The sequence below is a fragment of the Zeugodacus cucurbitae genome, chromosome 2 (assembly GCF_028554725.1).
Source record: "Zeugodacus cucurbitae isolate PBARC_wt_2022May chromosome 2, idZeuCucr1.2, whole genome shotgun sequence".
NCBI lineage: Eukaryota > Metazoa > Arthropoda > Insecta > Diptera > Tephritidae > Zeugodacus > Zeugodacus cucurbitae.
Window position 1 is genome coordinate 24,427,942 of NC_071667.1, and position 20,042 is coordinate 24,447,983.

Consider the following 20,042-nt stretch of genomic DNA (forward strand, 5'->3'; position numbering starts at 1 on the left):
TTCACTTTAAACTAAATATGTAAATTTTATTGAAGTGATAGATGTTAGTACGGCAACAATGAAATTGCTTTTTGATATGTCGCTTCAAAATGTACCAGACGCTGGCTTCAAAGCGACATTTGTGATTAGCCGTCGCTACGTCGTGTCGTGTCGTGTTATCTTTGGTGTCGTCGTCTTTGTGTTCAGCACTTAAGGAAACTGAAAATTAGTAAGTGCGTACATAAATATATAAATATCTGTGTATTAAATCATTCAATAATAATTATTGTGCACAAACTCTGCAACCTTTGTTTTACAACCTTTAACTTTTAAAGTAATTCTCAGTGTAATAGTTTTGTGATTAATTTAAAGACTTTTAATCGCCAACGCGAAATCGAAATCATCGTGGCATCTCTTTGACGATACCAAAATAAACGAGTAATCGAAAACTTCGTGACATCTCTTTGTCGATAACAAAACATGTATTTGCTGCAAAGTAAATAAAATAGCTTTGGAAGAAATACCTGTGTGAGAAATGATAAAAGCCCGGTTAATTATTTACAGATTTCATTATTGATTTATTATTGTGCGAAAGATGACTGCGTACGATCTTAACCAAAAAACTATTTTCGTACTAGACCATACCCAATATTTTGGGATATCAAGTGAAGATTACATTCCGCTAGAATTGCTCAAAGGCAAACCGGGTATTACAGAAGGGACAAATGATGTATCTAGTTCTGTTGGAGAGGACGTTCGATTCAGCAAAAGCTTATGGACTTGCTCTGTTGAATCCTCCATAGAATATTGTCGTATAGTATGGGACCTTTTTCCCCGGGGAAAATTAGTTCGCTTCATTGTTAGTGACACAGCGGCACATATTGTTAATACTTGGAATATGACTACACAAAATATGTCTCACGTATTAAATGCCATGGCACTTGTCGGTATTCCACCGGAAGATGAATTGATGTCCTCAGACTTTTCGGTTATACATGGTTTACGTGCCGCTATAGAGGCACTAGCTGAACCAACGGAAGCTCAGCTTGCACGGTTACAAGACCGCGAAAGGGGTGCAAGTCAAAATGTGTTGCCAAATAAGGGACGTGTAATATGTATAACTTCTGCACGCGATAACTCTAGTATGTCAAGCCTGGAAGATATATTTCATAATGTATTGAAACAACAAAATAGTTTAGCGGCTAAACAACGAAAATTACTGCACATTGATCACTGTCATTTAGTAATAATAAATGTTGTACCTCTTGGCATTGACTCACTTGTGACTAGCCGTGCCAAGATGGACTTTTCGCCGGCTTTGTGTAGTGAAATTCACACTACCAGTGCACCTAATATTTCAAATAAATTAACACATCTTATTATGAGCCACTACGACTTGGCAAGCACTACAGTTACTGGAATACCTATGAAGGTATGAATATGGTATGATACGTATATAGTTGTGTAATTATTAACCTATTTATTTCTGCAGGAAGAACAAAATGCTAATTCTAGTGCAAATTATGATGTGGAGATATTGCATGCTCGAAATGCCCATACTTCTATTTGTGGCAGTGAGGCACTATTACCCACAAGCCGTAAAGAAGGTGCTGAATATGAAACCGTTACTTTAAAATGGTGCACACCAAGAGGTTGTGGTTCCTCCGATATGCAACCATGTTTAGCTCAACATCGTGTAACTCCGGTTGATGTCACTTCACGGCCTAGTGCATGCCTCATCACATTTTTACTGAATGGTCGTTCAGTATTGCTTGAAATGCCCAGGTAAATTATGAAATTGTTTAATTATTGGGAATATTTTTTACATTGCTTTGTTACAGAAAAACAGGTGGAAAAACAACGAGTCATTTGCTCTCAGCACGAGGTGGTGAAATCTTCATCCATGCTTTACAAATCACGCGTTCCTGCCTCGAGGACCTACCTTCAATATCAGAAGGACCAGGTGGACGTGTAACCGACTATCGAATATCTGATTTTGCATCTCTTATAAAAGCCCATCGCTTTGTGCCGCTTAAAGGGAAATCGAAGCCTGAGGAAAATCTGAATAAAGCTCGCGAACGACTTCAACGACGTTCACGCTATTTCCCTCTGACACTTAACTCAAGTTTGATATTTAATCTACAGCGCAACCTTAACTGGGTACCGTACTTTTTACGCAAAATTAGCAAAGAAGATATGGATAAAGCTGATGAGGCGCAATGTCAGCAGTATATTTTTGAGCTTTATACCGCTGCATCACGTGGGGAACCACTGCCATTCCCAAACATGGGAGTCGGTCGGTTAGTTTTTAAATTACAAAGTTAAAACAATGTAGAACTTAACATAGACTTTTTAGGTTAAAAGGATCAAAAAAGGGAGATCAATACAAGTTGATATGTGCCGAATTAGAAGTGCTGATACGTGCTTTTGCAACTACACCTCATCACAAAGTCATTTTAGAGAGTGTGCAAAATGTGCGCGCTGCCTGTGGAGATGCCACAGTCAAAACGGAAAATGATGGAAGTCGTAAGTAGATAATGTATAAGCGCAAATATATGTATAAAGAAATGTTCGTAATTAAGGTGATTCAGCTACAAAAGCTGTAATGCGTGATTCTCCAATGTCGCCTCCCCACTCCATGGACAGCAGCAGCAGCAGTAGCATCGCTTTGCATAAAACCCACAAACGCGCTCTCAGTGGCGGACAACGGTATGAGATGTTTGAAATTAATTTGGCTTATATTATATTTCACTTTTGACTTTACAGATCCCTTTTGGACATCGTTACGAGCACCGAACGTAGTCAGTCTGCGAAAAGAGTTGATTTCTCTGGCCGTCTTTGTACACCAGTCGGACAAGTTGCAAAATTATATCCAGATTTTGGAAGTAAGGAAAAAGATGCCAACTCTACAACTGCCACAACTGTAGTTAAGGACGAAAATTTAGGAATTAAATTAGAGTTGGGTGCCCGAAATTAAATAAGTTGGAAGTAAAAGTATAAAATTAAGTTCTAAAAAATGTATACTATACATATATTAATGAGCTAATTTTGCAAATTAAATTTGATTTTACACCTTCATCCGAACAAACTTTAACTTGATCCGAACAATGTTCGTAACAGCAATCGATTAAGCAGTGCTCTTGGAAGAAATCGATATTTAAAAAAATACATAACTTATTAAATGCTATAAATTTGTTTCTATTTATTTGTTTCGAAATATGGATAGCGATCTATGTAATTCTTATGTCAAGTGAGAACATACTAGTATTTTCGATATTCATAAAATGTTACAATCGATAATGCTTCAAGTATTTTAAAATTAATTGTCAACGACAATTGTTAAAAATATTAAAAATATTTGTTTGTAAAGAAATAAACATAAACTTTGAAGCAATATAAATCAACAACTGCAATAAAATTCAAAACTAGGTAATATCGATAAACGTTTCATTAATCATCTGTTCCTTGTTTATTTTTGTAGCACATCTCTACATCAGTTTGTATATTTTTGTCATGAAAGTGAATATTTTCTAAAACAATAATTTAAATATAAATATAAAACGTATATCCTTGTGTACGTAATTATAGTAAGACATTTAGTCAATGGATACTGAATGCACTGTTTTAAGCCTGAGCCTGAGCGATGAATCGTGTCGTAGCTGTTTAAAAAACTTCGCTGCCTTAAACTCCCTCGACGCTGAAGTAGAATATGGCAATGATACATTTGTTTTGAAAAATTTATACATGAAACTCTTACCCGCAACTAATTTACAAGTAAATAAAAAAAAATAATACTAAAATGTAATGTTTTTAATTTGTTTACTCCCGGTATTTCAGACGACTGTTCTCAATCAATATGAGGTTCAAACGGTACCAAACCGAATCTGTACGGATTGCACCCTTAAGCTTCTAAATGCTTATGATTATATATGTTTAGTTGAAAGGTCGGAAACTTTGTTAATGCAATATCAACATCCGTCTCATACCAAAGTGAAAACAGATGTGGAATCATTTGTCATTACAGAATTGAAAAATGACATAACAAGTAATGAAGATAGTCAGAACGGTGAAGCATTAGAGACAGAATATCTACTTGACGATTACAATAATGATGAAGATGTTGTAGATGTAGACAGGGAAAGAGGTGATGACGAGGTTTCAATTGTAAATAAAAATGAAGTTTATGTGGACGATGAGCTTCAATTTGAAAATTTTGAAGCAATAAATATTGAAGATGTTAAAGAGGAAGTGGAACAGGTTAGCAACAAGAGGTAATTGAAATATTTAAAATTTTATAATTTTTTTTAATTAAGTAAAAATATATTAATTTTCTAACTAGAAGACATAAAAGGATATACCAAAATAATGATGTTGTAGGAAAAAAGCAACCACGATTCGCAATCGGTTCTCGTCTGGGAACATTTGTCACAACCAATTGGCGCAAATGTCCTCATTGTGAGCGTGTTTTCGCCAGAAATGTAACATTGGAAAAACATATACAAGCAGCTCATACAAATGTGCCAGCGGAGTGCATTGCCGCTATTGCACCCAAACCTACCGAAGATAAGCCAATACAATGTGACCATTGTCCGCGTACTTTTGCTCGACACTTTGCATTGGAGCGACATCTTAAAGCCATGCACCCGTCGATTACAACCTCCGCAGATAATCTTGAATCGAATACAAATCCCGCTGAAATTGCAAAAACGAAAAAAACGTATAAGCGTGGAATATGTCCACATTGCGGTCGCAGTTTTGCTCAAGCAAGCTTAGTAATACATATACGCCGACATACAGGTGAAAAGCCATACCAATGTGATGAATGCCAAAAAGGTTTCCCTCGACGTCAAGATTTAGTTGTACATAAGCGGCAACATACGGGCGAAAGACCACATGTATGCACAGTTTGTGGAAAATCGTTTACCAGACCAAATAAATTATCAAGGCACATGCGTATACATACAGGACTTCGTCCGTATAAATGTTCGGAATGTCATAAATCGTTCACACAATCGAACGACCTGCGTATTCATATGCGCCGACATACTGGCGAAAAACCCTATAAGTGCAATATTTGCAACGAAGCTTTTATAAGCGGTACAGCGCTCAAGGCTCACCGCATGGCCAATAACCATGCTGCACCGCCGGACGCCGAAAACGATCCATATGCGAAATGTCGTTTAAATAAAGCGATCAAACTTGATAATCCCGAATGATTTCGGTATTCTTAGCAGTTCAAATATTACATTTTATCAAAACAACTATAGGAAAAATATTTTATAAATGAATGGTACATATGTTGCAGTAAAGGCAATAACAATAAAGCTTTTGAAGATGTCGGAAATTTTTGTGTATGTGTTTTATTAGATTTAAAAATGTGTATGTCGGAAGAGGAATTTTATAGGCTACGTATGCTTTATCTAGAAGACATTTCTATTAAGATGACATTTTAAACAGTTTACTTTGGATAGTAACACCCAATGACTGAAAACTTGATCTGTTCCACATTTTTGAACTCACGTCTGATGAATTGGTCTTCCAGTGATGAGTAGTGCAATCAAGAATCCCATAAATAATATTTTGAAATAAAAGTTTACATTTTTTGCGTTCTTTATGATATTTATTTTCAAGCGGAATTTTAGAGAGTTCATTGTTATTTGAGTTTATTATTACTCAACGCGTATATATTTTATGTGGTTTAAAAGAATTTCATAATAAATACACCTATTTGAAGTTGAATTTCTTTATATACAATATTTCCGTTATGTTCAATGATGCCGGAAGAAAATTAAATTTAAAAAATGTATTACCTGTAGTTAAAATAAGAGATATGAGAAAATATTTAAATCAATACAAAAATAAGAATAAAAAATGATATAAAGCATTCGAAATAACACAATACATTGCTTTGCTACAATTATAAAGACACTACACACAAGCGCCATTCAATTAATGTCTACGCCAATGCGATGAAGATGAGTATGTTGAACGGGAACGTGAACGCGAACGTTTCCTCGACGAACCATGTCGCGAAGATGAATAACGTGTTCGACTGTCGTTGTCATCCTCAGCGCTGGAGTGGCGATAACTGCTGCCGCGTTGACTATGGTGATGGCTGCGCTGACGACTATGACTGCGACTGCGCCCACTCCTTGCGCTGCGATGACTACGTTCATCACGCCGCTTTCGCCGATCATACTCATGCTCGCGCCTTTTCTTTGACGAAGTCGATGTGCGACTGTAGTGGCTTGATTGTTGCGAAGATGATGAAGACGATGTTGACGATGTACTCGAGGTATCCGTATCGCTGGATGATGTTTGCGATTCATGTTTGTTATCATCCTCATCGCTAGAGTGTTCGTCTCGTGATTTTTGATGATAACGATGCTCTTTTCCGCGATCATTATCACGCGCATTTTCGCGCTCCCTATTGCGTTTCCGCTCTCTTTCACTGTCACGTTCCCTATAACGGTCATTTTCTCGATCTCTATGATCATAATGCCTGCTACGATGACTGCGTTCTCTTTCCGAGCGTGAAGTGGACGAACGACTGCTACTCGCACGATGACTTTTCGTAACTTTCTCATAAGCAGCCTCAGCTGCGTTTAATAGATTTTTATTTAATGCGGTTACACCACCACTACTGTTATCATCCACAAGTTTTGTGCTAGCTACATTGTAAGCGATATGAGAACTTTCGGTAGACATTGCAGCCGAAGGTGTTGATGAGCTGCCAGAAGTCAGCCCCACTGAGGAGGCGATTGTGGTTGATGAAATAGGAAAAATTGTGCTACCATTTGCATTTCCACTCAAATTTGCGTTAGTGCTGTGTATTTTAGACATATAGGTTGCGGCGACAGCAGCAGCGCTTTTCGAATCTTTATTATCGCTGAAACGTGTTGTTCGTTCTTTTCGCGAATTCCGTTCCTTTTGACGCTTGCCTGCGAATACAAATTATTAACAAATTTACTTTCTTTTTAGCTGAATATTTAGTGATATCTTGCAAAGGAAGATGTGAATCCATAATTTCATAAATAAATAGAAAATGGATTGAATAGCACTATCTTTACAAACGCATGATAAAAATTAAAATATGCTTCGTTTGCTTCGCACAATGAAATCCAAGGCAAATAATCAATTAATATAATTTAATTTAATTTTGTTTGAAGAAATTTATGTTGCAATTAAATTGTGTTCTAAAAATTTTAAACACGTAATTTTTTCCAATTAAAACTTATATACAATATCGGTTCGAATTGTATCTGAATCTTAATACAAATATTATTAGTCCTTTAGCTAGCTTCTAATGTCTACAAATTTAAAAAGGAAAATAGGCACAGCCTTTATGTGCTTATTCTTTAAATTTTAAACGTTTTTGCCGATTTCATATGTATTTTTCTTTTAATTTTTTAGATTTGGCAGAGAAAATGTATACGAACAAACGCACCGTTTGAGTTTTGTAACTTTGTTTCAGTTGTCTCACCAAAATCCCGGTCGTATGATTTACTAACTGTGCTTGTTGTGGACGACGACGTGGACGGCCTCACACCACTTGAATTTTCATCACTGCGCTCAATTTCGCCTACAGCAATCTCTTTCTTGTACATCTTATTCTCCTCCTTTCGCTTTTCCAATGAAGAGTAGTACTTTAGTTTCTGTTCTTCACGTGCCGCATTCGCCACAATGCTTTCCTCAATGTCATCGGTTATTTTTGCAAAAGCGCGTCGTTTCGCACGTATGGACGCCTATAAACATAGTTTAACCGTGCAATATAATTTATTTATAATTTAATTTAATATAGTTTATCATACCTTTATTTCCTCCTCTGAGTCATTGTTTGGATCATTATCCGCGGAAGCACCATCTTCAGAGTCGCTGCTCTCGTCACCTGTAGAATCGTCGTATGCTGCTAAGCCTAGAAATAAATGTGCTGCTAATTCGAATGCTAAACCTTTATTCATTTGGTACTGTTAATGTAATCTACAACAAGAACAGCACGAGTATTGGGCGACCGTAATATTTACTAGGAGACAGAATAAGTAGGCAAGTTTGCAAAAAAATTTATAGAAATCCAAAATAACCTTAATATGACGAAAAAAAAATCGAAATTGAAAATTTTTCCCAAGAAACTAAACCAGATAATGACACATTAACAATAATTTTACTCAAAGCTGTAACATGGACATACATATTAAAATGTATCCATTTCAGACATTTCTTCGGTATTTTTCTTTGGAAAACGAATTATTTTTAACATTGATCAGTTGAGCCGTTCAAAATTTCCCAACCAAATATTTATAAAGTAATAAAACCAACAAAAACTACATAATAACTTCGAACAAGTGGAAAAATATATACATATGTATGTAATTATACCTATGCATACATATTTGTAATAATAATAAACATAGAAAGTTGACTTACCTAATTTTCCGGTTATGGAGGATAGCGCGCTTTTACGGATCACTTGAGCTGATGACGCTTTGTTTATACAAATTCGTAGGTATCGCGTATATGTAAAATGTACATAATTTCATTTGGTTAACAGATAAAGTTCGTTCTAATATACATGGTTGCAGTATAAAGAGGCAAATGTTAAACAACAACTTAAAGAATTTTATGCATGTTCAATACTGCACCAATGCCTCAGCAACGATAATATCACAAAAACACTAGAAGGAAATATGCATATGAAATAACTTAAATTTTAGACTTAGTACCTTTGGCTTTGTGCGCATTGACTGCTTCTTGCGCCAAATTTGTGATCTCCTGATTTGTAACTTCAAGTAGGAGTTCGGTTAATGTTGTCCGCACCACTATCATCTAAGCATGTTTATTTTTTAAGATTTTATTTCCAAGGTTGGTCAAAGGGGGGTAAGAACGAGTTCAGATTGTATGTGAGGGTAGGTGTATCATATAATTAACACGGTACAGAGGCACATATTTATTTTTTCCGTAGCGAGCAGTTGTAAAAGTTCATTTCAATTTTTATGTTTAGTTGTGTGATTTCAAATCATCATCATACATTTTTGTATTATTGCAAGTCAAGACAGCACATACAAACACATGTTTGGCGTAAACATCACATATGCATGTATGTAAATGGCGTATTTCGATTTGTTTATTAAATGAAAAACAAAAATTAAAGCTTAGTGTACTAAAGTATATGAATCATGATGAAAATTATTTTAATGTACATACCAGGTCTGCGAGTCTATCTTCATAGCTTCTTTTACCCTTATAATTTTCCTGGTCAGTAGTATTTTCGTTATCTGTTTCATATTCGGCGCCACTAATGCCACTGCCATTATCGTCGTTTGTTGTAGCATTTTGCGGTAAAACCAATGTATCTTCGTTTATAGCCACGCCATCTAAGTCTTCTATTTCTCCCTCATCCTCAAAACCTGATCTTTCGTTCTCCCTCTCCTAAATTGTTTCTTATTTAGTAAAACACTTGTCTTACCTTTCACCATTCTCTCTAAAGTCCTCATACTTAGAGAGTTTGAAATGAAAGGTTTCATGTGATGAGGCCGGAAGCAACACTTCAGCCATTAATTAACTAAATAAGAATTTTAAACTTACCGCAGACGGTTTATATTTCATGTTTACCGTGTGCGTTGCATCATCGGTTGTACCTACAAACTCTGTATATTTTTTGCCATCGATATCTTCCGGATCTTCATCTTTTTTGCTTTGCTCCCTTTCTAATTGTTTCTGTTTTTCTCGCTCCATCTTTTCCAAACCCTCCCTGTTAACAACATATAGCATCATTTAAAAATATATTTTTTTTTAGAAATATATTTACCTTATCCATGCTGGAAGCATTTTTCTTTTCTTTGCATCCACCACGGATTGTGTTGGGTTTTGTTCGCCTGTATTAGCTGAAATCATTCTTACAGTGTTAGGGTTTGGCACATTCATCTTTAGTAGGGATGGTATATGTGCTGTAGGATTTGGCAGGGAACTATTTAACGGTACATTCAACATAGTTGGAGGTACTGGTGGTGGTAAGTTTATACGCGGTGGCCACACGGTGGCATTCCATTGTGGCGCTGATGGAATGATGGGGCCCGAGGTACTACCTAAAGGAAATCAAATCCCTGTAGCTTAGAAATTTTTAGTTTAGTAAGACTTAACATACCTATGTCAGTTATATTTTCAGCTACCGGTGGCCCAACAACTAAATTTTGCTGCTGCATATACCATGGTGTTTGTGGTTGCATAACTAATTCTCTATTTTTGCCTTGTTGAGCCGGAGGCGCTGGTGGTGGCGGTGTAATACCACACCTCGCACTTTCTTCGTCCTCGTCCATGTCCATATCAGCCTCTCCTTTTTCATCAAATGACTTCTTAATTGTGGTCCCGGAAGACGTAGCCGTCAAATTACTATTTACCATATTAATCTCATTAAACGTATTACTGATATTTGGTGGAGGCGGTGCATCTGGCATCGACATAAAATTACTAGTATCATGCATCTGAATCCACTGCTGGGCCATAGCTGCCCAGTCTATCGACCCACTCATGCCAGCAAATTGATTTAGACCGCTTAGGCCGTCTCCACTTGAATCGCCAGCGGAGTACATGTTAAAGTATTCTTCTTCGATATTTTTACAATATATATTTTAACTAGCACACACTTCTTTTCAATCTTTTAATCCTTATAAATTCACTAGAATATTTTTATTAATACGCCATCTTTTGTAAAATAAATTCTCTTGTTTTCCTTCCAGCGTTTCCCAAATTAATATAATTTTTCCAGCGATGCCACATGTAAGTGAAATTAATTAACTAAATAAACAGGAATCAAAAACTATAACTTAAAACTTTTATATTGTATGCAACAATCTGACAAAGCCAAACAATACATATTTCTTTATACTGTAAAAAAAGTTTTATTTTGAAATTAAATAAAATGGTTTAATAATCTCTTGGATTAGTTACTAATAAAAGCAAAAAATTTTCTATTTTGTTTTGGTTTAAACTGATTTTATATTGCTTTTCAGATCTGGCCATATTGTTGAACAGCCTTATCGACGTAATGACTTGATGTCTAAATGCATTTGCCACTTACCAATACCAATAAGTTTTCAAAAAGGGCTGTTATACGCACATTGCATTTTCAAACGGCATTTTTGATACAAAATTACTTCTTGTAGAGAATTAGAATTATTTTTATTAACAAATATAACTGAAATATTAAAATAATAAGTTACAGACAAAAAGGGAAATGTATAGAAAGACAGTGAGTGCTCTAAATGGCAAGGAAAACCATTTGCAGACAGTAAGGCCACTGCCACTGCCCCCGCCACCGCAGAAACAACATAATACGAAAAATGTAAGTGTTTGATATGGTATTTTTTAATAAAAGTGAAAAGTATGTAATATTATTAATACACAACTTTTATAGACCTTTAACGAAAATGTAAAGGGTGTAGCTCCAATAGCTATGCCAAGACCAATGTCGTCCCATAGAACTGGCAACTTGATAGCAGGACTACCTGCGTCGAGAACAACTCAAGTTACGTCTGCAGCAGTGTCACAGAAGAAATTATTGACAAATAACAATACTGTTCGCACCGCGACAGCACCGCTGGTCTCATCGACTGCGAAACCTATAAACCAACAAACCGTCACACATTCAACTTCTGGATCCATGACAAAAACTAGCGTCTCTGTTGCGTCAACCTCATCTAGTAATAAGATTACATCCAATCAAGCAAGAACAGAAAAAGAAAAATCTAATTTTGAACCAAATGCAAACTCAACAGAAGTACCAGCAAAAACAATTGCAGAAGTTGAAAGCAAAGATTCGAAGGAAGAATCAAATAAGGCTGAAATTGAAAAGACTGGTGAGGGTACCAAAAAAGAAAAGAAATCGTGGTCCTTAAGTAATTTCGATATAGGAAGACCACTTGGACGAGGTAAATTCGGTAATGTATACCTTGCGCGCGAAAAAGAATCCAAATTTGTTGTTGCACTCAAAGTGTTATTTAAAAAACAAATACACGAGTCAAACGTAGAGCATCAAGTACGGCGAGAAATTGAAATACAGTCACATTTGAGACACCCGCATATACTGCGCTTATATGGTTATTTCCACGATGATGCACGCATTTATCTTATTTTGGAATATGCTCCCAAAGGAACACTTTTCAAGGAACTGCAATCACAGCCATTAAAACGTTTTAACGAACCAACATCAGCCATTTATATACGCTCACTAGCATCTGCATTGCAGTATCTACATGAGCGTGATGTTATACATCGCGACATCAAACCGGAAAATTTATTGTTGGGACATAAAGGCGATTTGAAAATAGCAGATTTTGGATGGTCAGTGCACGAACCGAACTCTATGCGCACAACATTATGTGGCACACTTGATTACTTGCCACCTGAAATGGTGCAAGGCAAACCACATACTAAAAACGTAGATCTTTGGAGTTTAGGTGTACTATGTTACGAACTGATAGTGGGTCATGCGCCATTCCTTGCTACTGATTATGACGAGACATATAAAAAGATCATTAAAGTCGATTACAAATTACCCGATTATGTTTCACGCGCAGCAGCACACTTCATTTCCAAGTTACTGGTGCTAAATCCCCAGCAACGCCTTCCTCTGGACCAAGTATTTCTACATCCTTGGGTTGCCGCACACATTAAATAACAATTATACAAATGGCTTAAATCAATTCTTTACATTTATTTATATTATTTTACATACATAACGAAAGGATAGCCTTGCAAGTCAGTTGGAAAAATGTTCAAAAAACAATTTATACGACAACTTACTTATATAATGCGGTATTTGCTTTATATATATATATGTGCGTTTGGGTAAATAATACTCAAATTTATAGGAGACATTTTTTATTTTGATATTAAGCGCTATCCTTCCTTTGTTCCAAGTTACTACAAAGAGCTAAATTTTAAAACCTTTCTGTATTGCAACATTAGCAGTCTGCACTTTTTAGTTTTGCATTTTAATTCGTGTAGTGATTTGTATATTATTTAGTAACTTGTTCGTTTATTTTTAGTTTTGAGCTGATTTATTTTTTTACCCATCTAAATGGATTTATCATACGACATACTCAATTCATTACATCAGCATGCATCTATGGAATATAACTCGCCATTAAATTTCTAAGAATGCATTTCGACGAGTTAAACGTACTGTTAATGTCTTTTTAAATCATAAATAAATTTTGCCTTTATAGCTAAACATTTTAAATCTGTTTAATGTTTCTATATAATTAAAGAAAAATTAAGAAATTTCCATAATTCCATATTTTGTGGCTGGGAACATTCACACTCAACATAGTGGGTGTGGTAAAATTATTCAGAAGTCACAAACTTCACACACTATTAAGCTGCTCAAATTTGCATTTCGATGCTTTTCAAAAATTAATATAAAAAAATATCATAAAACGAAACTAAGGGAACTATTAAAGAAATTCAAAATTCTATCGAATAACTGTTTTGGTCATACAATCCGGCTTATAATTTCCTAACAGAAAGGTAACAATGAATCCAGATCCAACTATACGAAAAGTAGTGCAAGTGGCGGAGCAAGCACAACAGCCTCTACATGGTAAATATGTCCAAGCTCAGTACTTTCCACAGCTTGATTAAAAACATGACGATATCTACATATAGTGCCTGTTGTCGTGGGTAATGAATGTTTTATAATCACACAGCAAGATGTACGAAGAATTGAGGATTCTCGGCTTTTTTCATACAATAAATTGAATGCAAAAGGTGAGAAATATTAATAAATAACAATATATTCTAAATATAATAAATTTGATAAGAGATGTCTACACTTTCGTTAGATTCGGTTCAATTTAGAGATAATAATGAATTTCATATCAGAAATACATTAGATGAACTTAATTTTCTTAGTATGTAATATGTACTAAGTACTCCACGCAGAGGCTTCTATAGTTGTTTTTAAGTTAAGGTAGAAATGTGTTAGGAGAATGATTCTAAGATGTCAAAGGAGTTATTCTTCTTTCTTTTTTTCGAAAAGATCTTGTATATCTGAAAGAAAGTAATACGAAGGCTTGTTCAGATTTTGCAGCCAAACAAAACAAGATTGGGATATATAAACATACGAGTATGTATTTTGGAGCATGGATTTAAAGATATTTAAATTGATACAATATCAACGATCGAATTATGACACAAATTTAATTGCATTTCGTCAAATAGTTAATTCCCAAATGTGAAATCGAAGACTAATAATTACTAAACTAGTTCTTAGTGACTCTACTCAGTTTGTTCGCTTGATTATTTTTAGGCGAAGTGGTACCTATGGATACTTCGGGTTTTAATGCAAGTGGACGTGACGCTCTGCTAGCCGGTACACAATTTCAACAAAATGCTTCTATTAATCCATTCAATATGGGGATATTATCGGATCTAGTAGCACGTGCATACAATGTAACAACATCAATGCAACAGCAACAGCAACAAAATGCTGCACAATTAGCAATGACAATGCCCGATTTACTTTCATTTAACCAACCACAATGCCTACAAAGCGTAGGATATTCACCGACTGCGGCAACGCTTCAGCAACAGTTGGATTGGTCGAAAGCTTGCAACACAATGCCGACACAAGCGTCCATGGTATGATGTAATAATGCGGCAACTATTTATTGTCTATTTGTTGGATGTCATAAACTCTTTTGGAACATGCATACTAATCTATTCACAACTTATTTTACTTTATAGTATCCACTCCATCAAACCTTGGCTACATCGACAACGGAGATTGCGCGAACACAGAGCGTTGCCCAAACACCCTCACCCACTAAAAGACAGTGTTGCACGCGCGGTTGTAACACCGTATGTAACACTGATGTCAACTTGTCACCAAATGCGCAAGTTCCTTCGACCACCCGTTCAGCCACTTGCTTGTGCGCACGTCAACAGGCGAAACAACGTAAAATGACACAATTCCGACTCTAAGCCAATTTAATCAGATTTAAAAATATTAGTATGAAGACTGTTGGTGTCGCTTTTCGTCGTCGTACGATCTCATATGTGACTGTTGAAACGAAACGTTTTTTTACTTTTGTTTGGAAAATTTTATTACTTTAATTATGTTTATAGTGTTTGGATCATATTTAACTAAAATTAAATTTTAATGTTTATTGCTCGTCGCAACAGCGGAAATGAACAACTTTTTTGTTTTTAATTTTTTTGTCTTTCCGTTTTTGTTAATATTCTTTGACTTTGTTGTCAAACCGTTTATTAATGAATCTTTTGCTAACTTCTTTTTCAAACGATTTTTCTTAGCACTTGCCTCCACGTCCTTCGAATGTTTTTTCAACTTTTTAGTCTCAATTTCTGTAACGGAGTCTTCTGCATGGGAATTGGAAAAGTAGCGTTTTTCTCCAGTTTTGTGCTGGAAATTACTGTTAATTCTGTCAGTTTTCTCAGCCATAGTAGGCAGCGTATTACGTGAAGCAGTCAACACTTCATCAACTGTACCTATCCTTAGATACATTTCTTTTAGTATAAATTTCAAATCCTCAACCAAAATTTCTTTTTTAACAAAGACTTTTCCACTATTTTGACTGCTCAATGAACAACCATTCACTTCGTTCACTTTAAAATCTCTTTCGTTAGATATATCAGGCTTCCAGATTAACGCTATTTCCTTGCCACCATGGGGATTGTAGAAGAATGCAGCGAAGTCAGAAAAAGCCTCCTGTTGAAATTAGAAGAAAATAATAAATAGTTTATGTTCTTGTTTTTATAAAAATTTAAAAGAAAAAACATTTTGAGTTTCAAAGCTTTACGCTACAATAGTTTACATAAAAATTCCTAATACTAATTATTTATTTAATATATGTATGTACATACCCGTAACTTTCCCATTGTGTTCGGCAAGAAATTACTATCTGCTAAGGGCAGACGCCAATTTGGTCTCGTACGCGATGTAAATGATGAACCGAATTCATGTGCCCAAGAATTAGATACCAAATCCGGTTTTAATTGAATTACTAAATCGTAACCATTGTTGGGAGCTATGAAAAGTTGGCCAGGTTTTATAAAAGTTTTCGTAGATAGCAACGCCTCTTCAATTATGCCCAAAGCGTGTTGCGCTAAAAGCGTAACACGTGCCAACACATTAATATTGGGTTTACCCGCGGAAGTCCACAAATTACCAATATGATTTTGATCAAATGATGTTGCTATACAAAGTGGCGGGAATGTGTCACGTTCTGTGCTAAAGCGATGCTCCAGATCAGCTACAACATTTTCTAATAAAAAACACAAACATAAAAATTAATAATGATAAAATTACGTATTATTTTATAACGTACCATCCATTGAATTGTTAAAGTTCAATAAGAACAACTCGCTACGCCAATCGGTGCCCGCAAGCAATTGCAGAAATCTTATGAAGCCTGTTTGTGGCGAACTGGGATTTTTTTCTGCAGGTGTTCTTAAAAATTGTGCGGCAATTAACAATTCTGTACATACTTCTGGCCACAGGCCATCATCGATGAATTGGGTACTCAGCCAACGTTTGGCCATCATTACAGTGCCTCCGAAACTGTTATGCACTTGATATAAGGCATGTAATGCACCCGTCACTTTAGGCAGAATATAATGACGTTTCTCTACGGCAATGCTGGCCTCACAGTCGACATACTGTGTTAATCCACGTTCACTTTTCTCTTTCTTAAGCAGTGCAACCTCCTTGGGATGTGCCATTTCGATAGCAAAACAGTATCCTTGTTTAAGTACCAAAATGCCATCATAGGTGACTTTCGCTTTCAAGTTATATTTTTCCCGCAACAAATTAGCTATTTGTATGTAAAAAGCCATTTTGAGAGCGCGCAAGGCACCTAACTCACTAGGCCATTTACCACTTTGACCTGAAATAGGTAAAATTAGTATTGTTCTGATAATTCAAAATTATTAGTTTTCATCTCTACCTAATTGTATAACACCGTGTTGCACTTGCATAGCATACATTTCTTCACCAATCATGCGCGCTTGTGGTAGAATTGGTACAGGTTCACTGTAGCGAAACACTGGTGATATGCCCGCAATGGAGACAATCTCGAGCGGAAGTTCATTCAGCGCATGTAGTTTGCGTGCCAAGTCATCAAAAGAACGTATTACATTGAGTGAAGTATCCTCGGCATCGACGTCCTGTTCTACTTTGAACTTTTCAGGCATTTTATCCGTTCGGAAAATAGGTGTTAAGCGGTAGGAAACATCTAATTCACCAGCAATATATTCGAAATCTTTATTTTCTAATTGAAAATGATGTTGCAATAGATGCGTAACGATGGAACGCAATACCAAGCGTCGCTTCCATAGGCTGTCGTTAGCTGCAGCCCACACCACCGACTCAGTAATACTACCATCTTGAAAGCGTCGTAATTGCGCTTTGTCGCCCCAAAATTTGCGAAATTCGTCGGCGCCCTCTGCGATGGTTTCTGGACCTTTGTCTAAGACTTCAAATGCCTTATCAGGATTAAGCACAATACCGAGATGACAGTAACGCGCGCAGTCTGGTGGGCTTTTTGTACAGCTCCAAGCATCGACCACCTTTTCGATCGGTATTAAAGCGCGAATACGCTCACCAAGTCCTTTACTAAGGAGGCTATTCGAAAAATGTAAATGTATTGCTTGAAAAATAAAACAAAAATATTGTATATTAATTACCTTACAACGACCTTGAGTAGCACGGGATATGCATAACCAGCGAAGTTATACTTGTCCGCTGGTTTCACATGCATTTCTAAGATTTGCTCGACAATATCCTTTTTGTTTATTCTGGAAAATGAATAAAATAATTAATGTACACTGTATAAATTGATAAAAATCTACATTATATTTGTTACTTGAGCATGTTGTCGAATTGGCTGTAGAGTGGAATTTTCTTCATGAATAATATCTGAAAACTATTTATTTTCATATCATTTAACATATCCACTGCCAATTTAGCTTCCAAACGTACACGCCGATATATCTCCGAATTCAGATTTGCGGCGATGTTAAAGAAGCCAGTAACATCTACGAAGACCACGTCGTAATATGTATGGAATTGCTCCAATGTAGGTTGATTGGCGAGATCTGTAGAGTTATCGGACAAGGAAATACCTTTACTATCCTCATCCCAAGCGCTGTACGCTGCGAAAGAAATAAATTAAATTTATATAATTTTTTGGGTTTATGTATTAACACCAACGCAGCAAGTGTGCAAGCGGGCTTCTGTTGAGCAAATTTTTTTTCTCTACATTTCTACATTTGCAGTCTTCGGCCGCGCATTAAAAACATAATCGTGGCCGATCCAACAACGGGATGTCCTTAGTCCCTAACAGCGGACAACAGATAAGAGTAGTGTGCGAAAAAACTTAGGACACCCCGGTGTAAGATCCTTTATAGTTATTATGTTCACACTGAGTAACTATAAATTTTTTTCTGCGGTGGCGTAATACATTTTTTGTATTTCTTTACATACCTAATTGATTCCAAACAGTACGTGCGACTTGGTAGCTGCTCATGTTCATATGTAATTTACGTTGTTTGTACAGGTAGGCTATGAACATGGCCAGTAAATGCGATGAAAATCCATTGAAACCTACATCGAATTCGCGCTGCCTTAACCAAACCTTCAGCAAAACTAAACCTTCTTGAAAATTTTTGCGCTCATCGAAAATGCCATGCAGTAATTGCTGATTTCTCTGCATAGTGAGATCGAACAACACTCCAGCGTTATAGTTTGGCGTCGCCATTGGAATAGATTCTTCATTATCATCACCGAAAATGCTGGCGCGAACATTATTATTCCAAGGTACGAAACGGTTCAGTTTGAAAGCACTCTCCTCCGCTGCCACAAATAGACGCAGACTCAACTTACTTGCAATATTCGTTTTCACGTTACCCTCGGTTAAACGTGTTGGCGTGATTTCCAATATTGGTTTGAGTGGGTTGTTATTATGATAACTAAATGACAATTTCTCTGTCGTCAGTTCCTTACCGAATACGCGGCTGCTAAGCAATTTATCAGCAATGTAAGTTAAATAATATGCACGCTTTTGGTCGTATATTAAATTAAGATAATTCTCTTTCTGAAAGCATTCTTCCGGCATTAGGATACAAATATCGACGTTTAATTTGGGGCCGAGTAATGACTGCGTTGCAGCTGCTCCTATAAGGTATGGCGATACTTTGGGTTTAATGAATTGAAATTGAAAAATTTTTTGTTGTTCAACATGCAAATTATGCAGCGAAATAGGAAATTTAATCTGACATTTCTTCAACCACGCTTGATTGTTCATATCCTCTTTCTGTGATTGATTTTGTAGTTCGTTTAAAAACTGCTTAAAACTTTCCAACCAATTGTTGATATAGTTGGTGTATTTGTCTTTAATTTTTACTTCCGCCAACATTTCTTTCACTTGTAGTCGAAATAGGTTCGAATGAAACAGATTACGAGTTTCCTTAAGTTCATTAATTTCCTCAAGAGTAGGTGGTTTCACTTTTTCAGCGTTTGGTTTATTTAACTTTGCTTGGCTAGCATTATTATCGTTTGTGGCAACTTTTGATGTGCCATGTGGCAATGAATCCTTTCGTACCTTTTTCGACTTCTTTTCTGATGGTTTAATGTCTGCGTGTTTCGAGAAACCTTCGTCACTGTCATTATTCTCACTATCTGACGTATTTTGATTTGATTCCTCATCGCTGGTTCCATTTTCAATCATCGAGTCCTCCGCTGCATCATCATCCCGCTATGTAGTAAATAGGTTTGGGAATATATATATGAGTTTAGATTTAATTCTTACAATTATATTGAGAAAATGATTTACACTACCTTTTTAACCACCACTTTAATTTTATTTTTCGCCATATTTAATGTTTTAAACTTCTGAAGCGCTTTAAAAAAGAAATATTCCGACTACACGTGCGATTCATCAATAGCGTGCGAAGCCAAGTAAAAACGAATGTCAAAAAACATATGTTTTTTCATTTATTTCTTGTCTCGATTTTCTCAACATTAACGTGCAATAATAGATACATTCAAG

General features: G+C 36.0%; 6 protein-coding genes across 7 annotated transcripts; 4 read left to right on the forward strand and 2 right to left on the reverse strand.

Annotated features, from left to right (window-relative positions):
* The first annotated feature begins 407 nt into the window (after positions 1–407).
* LOC105217787 (protein asunder) lies at positions 408–3,057 on the forward strand. The gene is made up of 6 exons (XM_011192971.3): positions 408–1,411; positions 1,472–1,764; positions 1,821–2,279; positions 2,336–2,505; positions 2,562–2,688; positions 2,746–3,057. Exons 1-6 carry the CDS (start codon positions 575–577, stop codon positions 2,954–2,956), a joined length of 2,097 nt encoding a protein of 698 aa, XP_011191273.1. The 5' UTR covers positions 408–574; the 3' UTR covers positions 2,957–3,057.
* A 387-nt stretch (positions 3,058–3,444) lies between these two features.
* On the forward strand, positions 3,445–5,926 carry LOC105217786 (zinc finger protein 431). Of its 2 annotated transcripts, none has more exons than XM_011192970.3 (3): positions 3,445–3,753; positions 3,817–4,250; positions 4,319–5,926. In XM_011192970.3, exons 1-3 carry the CDS (start codon positions 3,583–3,585, stop codon positions 5,193–5,195), a joined length of 1,482 nt encoding a protein of 493 aa, XP_011191272.2. In that variant the 5' UTR covers positions 3,445–3,582; the 3' UTR covers positions 5,196–5,926. The 2 variants fall into 2 exon arrangements, with proteins under 2 accessions (XP_011191272.2, XP_028899571.2); XM_029043738.2 differs by having other exon boundaries at positions 4,322–5,926.
* LOC105217785 (arginine/serine-rich protein PNISR) lies at positions 5,815–10,741 on the reverse strand. The gene is made up of 9 exons (XM_011192969.3): positions 10,121–10,741; positions 9,785–10,061; positions 9,562–9,727; positions 9,181–9,405; positions 8,700–8,802; positions 8,404–8,460; positions 7,791–7,894; positions 7,427–7,724; positions 5,815–6,920 (listed from the first exon to the last, which is right to left on the reverse strand). The coding sequence occupies exons 1-9, from the start codon at positions 10,563–10,565 to the stop codon at positions 5,929–5,931; spliced, it is 2,667 nt and encodes an 888-aa protein (XP_011191271.2). The 5' UTR covers positions 10,566–10,741; the 3' UTR covers positions 5,815–5,928.
* Positions 10,742–11,042: 301 nt separating this feature from the next.
* LOC105217784 (aurora kinase C) lies at positions 11,043–13,216 on the forward strand. The gene is made up of 2 exons (XM_011192968.3): positions 11,043–11,317; positions 11,390–13,216. The coding sequence occupies exons 1-2, from the start codon at positions 11,210–11,212 to the stop codon at positions 12,650–12,652; spliced, it is 1,371 nt and encodes a 456-aa protein (XP_011191270.2). The 5' UTR covers positions 11,043–11,209; the 3' UTR covers positions 12,653–13,216.
* A 124-nt stretch (positions 13,217–13,340) lies between these two features.
* On the forward strand, positions 13,341–15,169 carry LOC105217783 (uncharacterized). The gene is made up of 4 exons (XM_011192967.3): positions 13,341–13,576; positions 13,642–13,743; positions 14,285–14,616; positions 14,722–15,169. Exons 1-4 carry the CDS (start codon positions 13,510–13,512, stop codon positions 14,956–14,958), a joined length of 738 nt encoding a protein of 245 aa, XP_011191269.2. The 5' UTR covers positions 13,341–13,509; the 3' UTR covers positions 14,959–15,169.
* On the reverse strand, positions 15,134–19,986 carry LOC105217782 (nucleolar protein 6). Its single transcript, XM_011192965.3, has 8 exons — positions 19,832–19,986; positions 18,479–19,748; positions 17,859–18,147; positions 17,680–17,790; positions 16,941–17,617; positions 16,323–16,880; positions 15,859–16,259; positions 15,134–15,703 (listed from the first exon to the last, which is right to left on the reverse strand). The coding sequence occupies exons 1-8, from the start codon at positions 19,865–19,867 to the stop codon at positions 15,134–15,136; spliced, it is 3,912 nt and encodes a 1,303-aa protein (XP_011191267.1). The 5' UTR covers positions 19,868–19,986.
* Between the last annotated feature and the right edge of the window lie 56 nt (positions 19,987–20,042).